The sequence below is a fragment of the Austrofundulus limnaeus genome, unplaced genomic scaffold, assembly GCF_001266775.1.
Source record: "Austrofundulus limnaeus strain Quisiro unplaced genomic scaffold, Austrofundulus_limnaeus-1.0 Scaffold66, whole genome shotgun sequence".
Taxonomy (NCBI): domain Eukaryota; kingdom Metazoa; phylum Chordata; class Actinopteri; order Cyprinodontiformes; family Rivulidae; genus Austrofundulus; species Austrofundulus limnaeus.
Genome location: NW_013952468.1, coordinates 2076830 through 2080740, shown reverse-complemented (window position 1 = coordinate 2080740; position 3911 = coordinate 2076830). Strand labels below are relative to the sequence as shown.

Genomic DNA, 3911 nt, shown 5'->3' with positions numbered 1-3911 from the left:
TGTTTGTTTATGTGTAAACATGTTTGTTTATGTGTAAACATGTTTCTGTGGGAGCCCAGAGGTCTGAGCAGAGAACACTTGGGTCTAAACAGGTCAATGTTGAAGGAAACAAAGTTATGAGGGTTTGTGTGTATATCAGGGTGATAGTTTTGTGGGCGGGACTAAAGCGGTCTCACCTGTCTGTTTACCTGTCAGGATGCTGGGGAGCCACCTGAGGCTGCATGGGAAGCGGCGCATCCACCCGTGCAACATCTGTGGGAAGGAGTTCAACCACAGCTCCAGCCTGTCCCGCCATCGCCTCATCCACAAGAAGGGACAAGGCATGCCCAAAGAGGCCAGCCTGGGCTCCAACATGGCTGCCCTGCGCCACACGCTGAAGATGGGCAGCAAGAACAAGAAGAGCAAGAGGCAGCAGCAGCATCAGAAGCACGTGGCCACCGCCATCATCCAGAGCAGTGATAAGTTCTACGCCTGCCCGCAGTGCGACATGAGCTTCAGGACGTCCACGCAGCTGTCCAAACACCAGGTGAGCCACGTCAAGGAGCTGCTGGACAGCTACACGCCAGGCAAGGAGAACCTGGGCGAGACCTCCTCCGACCTGAAGATCCGCCTCAAGCTCTGCTCTGGTGACAAGCCCAACTTCTACACCCTGTGCAAGAAGAACCGCCGCCGCCGCGGAGGCCGCCTCGGCAAGCGTGGCCCCGCCTCCTCCGAGGACGACACCGAGGGCGGAGCGGAAGCCGGGCCCCACGTCTGCAGCCAGTGTGGGAAAGAGTTCAGCCACGCCTCCAGCCTGGCCCGGCACCAGCAGACTCACCGGGAGTCGGACGGCGCCGGCCACATCCAGACGGCCTTCTCCCCCTGCAAGAGCAAGACGTACACGTGTGCAGCCTGCAACAAGACCTTCATGCACTCCTCCAGCTTCTCACGCCACAAGAAGGCCCACCTGGAGAACGAGCTGCGGGCCCGCACCACCACGCTGCAGAACCGACCCGAGGTGGATGAGACCGCTCCGCTCGAGTCCGACTCTGAGTGAGGCCGCCCAGCTCCGAACTGGGCTTAACTGGTCCTGGACCTGTTCTGGGTTGGTTCTGGATCAGCGTGGACTGATGTGAGCAGTTCTGCAGAGGTTCACATCAGAACTGTTCTGGACTTGTTGGGAGTTCTGGTTGTCAGGTTTCAGGACCTGGTTGGTTCCTCTGGGGGGTCCACATATGGTCAGAAGTGACCACCTGCTTTCTGCTCCTAATTAAAAATAGTAGATTTAAAGTTTAACCATCTGTTTAAGCCCCGCCCCCTGCTTGTTTAAGCCCCGCCCCCTGCTGCCACACTTTCAGCTGTCAATATGTTCACTCACATTCTGACCTCAGATTGCAAAGCATCATGGGAAACAGTCCCAACATTACGAACACCTGCACTTCCTGTTCTGATTAATAATAACTGATTCAGAGATCAGCTGTTCAAAGATAAACAACAAGCAGACAAAGGTTTGATTGATCATCAGCTGGTTGTTGATTGGAAACTGAACAACAAACTGTTTATTGATCAACAATAACATCTGGAGACAAATCAAAACATCTGATAACTGATCACTGGCTTCCAGTTCTGATCAGTGCTCCTGCTGCACATCAGCAGCCTGGTGGAGGCTTCTGATTGGCTGAAACTCAACGTTCTGATTGGCTGAAACGCAGCGTTCTGATTGGCTGAAGATGTAAAGCTGGAGCAGAAGAGTTGGCAGCCATATTTAAATCCTGTGCCATCACCCTGCTGCACTTCCTGTTCCGTCACAAAACTGCACCTATTTATAAATTTGAAGAGTTTGTAGAAAATGACTAATTTAAATGGCAGAAAAGGGGGTTGTTACCATGGTAACAGCAGACAGGAAGTGACAAGCAGCCGTTCAGAGTGTCAGTGCTGGTAGAAGAGTCACCTGACAGACACGTGGAGGTGAACGCAGACAGACTTGAAGCCCCGCCCCTTCTCTCTGTTTCCTGCTTGTTGGCACTTTGTTTTAATGGTGTGATGATTTTAAGTTAATGGTGATTTATTTATAAAAGTGTTGTAGGCGTGTGAGCCTCTGCCCCACCTGCACACCTGGACACCTGTAGATGACTGAGCACTTGGTGGACCCCCACACCCCCCGCGCTCCATGTTTCAGTTTGTGTTCCTGAAAGGTGCCGTTCTGTCACTGCGCAGCATTTAGCTCCATGTTGTGTTGCTTTGTTCTGGTTCTGGTTCTGGTTCTGGTTCCAGGTGGAGCCAAGCTTCTGGCCACAGATTGAAGGTTTGTCATTGTGTCGTGTTTGCTGATAGAAAAACCCAGTTAGTTGTTTTGTCTTTTGTTTTGTAATAAACAGTAAACAAAGGTTGTGTGTCTGTCTGTTGATACAAGTTCATTCATCCTCCGAGTGTCCTTCACAGGATGTCCTCATCTGAGAAGACCTGTCCATCTGAGAAGACCTGTCTCCATCTGAGAAGACCTGTCCATCTGAGAAGACCTGTCTTCATCTGAGAAGACCTGTCTTCATCTGAGAAGACCTGGTTTACCCCCTTGCGCATATCTTCTGTGCTTTTATTTTTGTATTATTTAGCTTTTATTAGTCTGGATAAAAACGTTGTCATTTCTGCTGCCCGTGTTTATGATCGGGATGCGCTGATGGCGATCAGAGAGTCGTTGATGAAGTGTGACAGCTGGAGCAGCTTCAGAGGGAGTTTTCCACCTCCGTTTGTTTGCTGCTCACCTGAGTGTCTCCTGCAAAGTTCCAGACGCAAAAAGCGAAAAAGGGGATCCAGAGCTGGCGTCCAGGTGTGTTTAAGACTGTACCGTAGACTCGCTGGGAAGTGGGGAGTTTCTCGCTGTCTTCAGCGTCTACCTGCGTCCTCCAGCTGGGAGTCTGACACGTCACCTGAAGCCTGGCCAGCGCGGACCACCACCTGCCCGTTAACCACCATAAATCGGCTAACTTACAACGATGGATGTCGTCATATTATTCACCAGAGATCTACTCGTCTAAATCATCCATCTGAAGTGCGCTGTTTAACCTACGTGCCGCTATCAGCTGCGGAGCTGTCATCGCTGCGCATGTATGGCAAGCTGTTGGGGTCATAAATCGGGCGTATACTTAGGTGCAAATCCTAACGCGCGGTGCCGTAAATAACGTGCGAGCGCGCAGTGGCCCCACGTGCGGTGCCGTAAATAACGTGCGAACGCGCGGTGGCGTTAAATAACGTGCGGTTGCGTTTTCTAACCTAACCCACCGCGCGTTCGCGCGTTATTTACGGCACCGCGCGTGGGGCCACCGCGCGTTCGCACGTTATTTACGTCACCGCGCATTAGGATTTGCATGTATATTGCAGGTATATTTACGTGCAAATCCTAACGCGCGGTGCGTATATTTACGTGCAAATCCTAACGCGCGGTAGCCCCACGTGCGATGCCGTAAATAACCTGCGAACGCGTGGTAGCCCCACGAGCGGTGGCGTTAAATAACGTGAGAACGCGCGGTGGGTTAGGGTTAGGTTAGAAAACACCACCGCACGTCATTTAACGTCACCGCGCGTTCGCACATCAATTACGGCACCGCGCGTTAGGATTTGCACGCAAATATACGCCCGATTTATGGCCCCAACGGCTTGCCATACACATGGGCCTCCTCAACGCGCACTCCATCAACAACAAGTCTTTTGCCTTGAATGAACTTGTCATGAAGGACTTTCTGTTTTTAACTGAAACATGGCAGCAAAGACTGCAGTATATTCATCTGCGGGAACTCTGTCCAGGTAACTTTTCTGTCCTCGCAACACCTCGGGAAGCGCGCAGAGGTGGTGGATTAGCGGCCGTGTTTAAAGATGGTTACTCCTGCAGACTTGTTAATTCAGCCTCATTCTCTTCATTTGAGCTTCAACTAATC

The 3911-nt window shown here is 51.6% G+C and overlaps 1 protein-coding gene across 1 annotated transcript in view; it reads left to right on the top strand.

Annotated features, from left to right (window-relative positions):
• Positions 1-2366, top strand: part of LOC106518832 (zinc finger protein 135) — a 12320-nt gene extending 9954 nt beyond the window's left edge. The window contains exon 3 of the mRNA XM_014010252.1: positions 196-2366. Coding sequence (XP_013865706.1) covers positions 196-1036 — 841 coding nt within the window. The 3' untranslated portion in view covers positions 1037-2366. The remainder of the gene's footprint in view (positions 1-195) is intronic.
• Positions 2367-3911: the final 1545 nt, after the last annotated feature.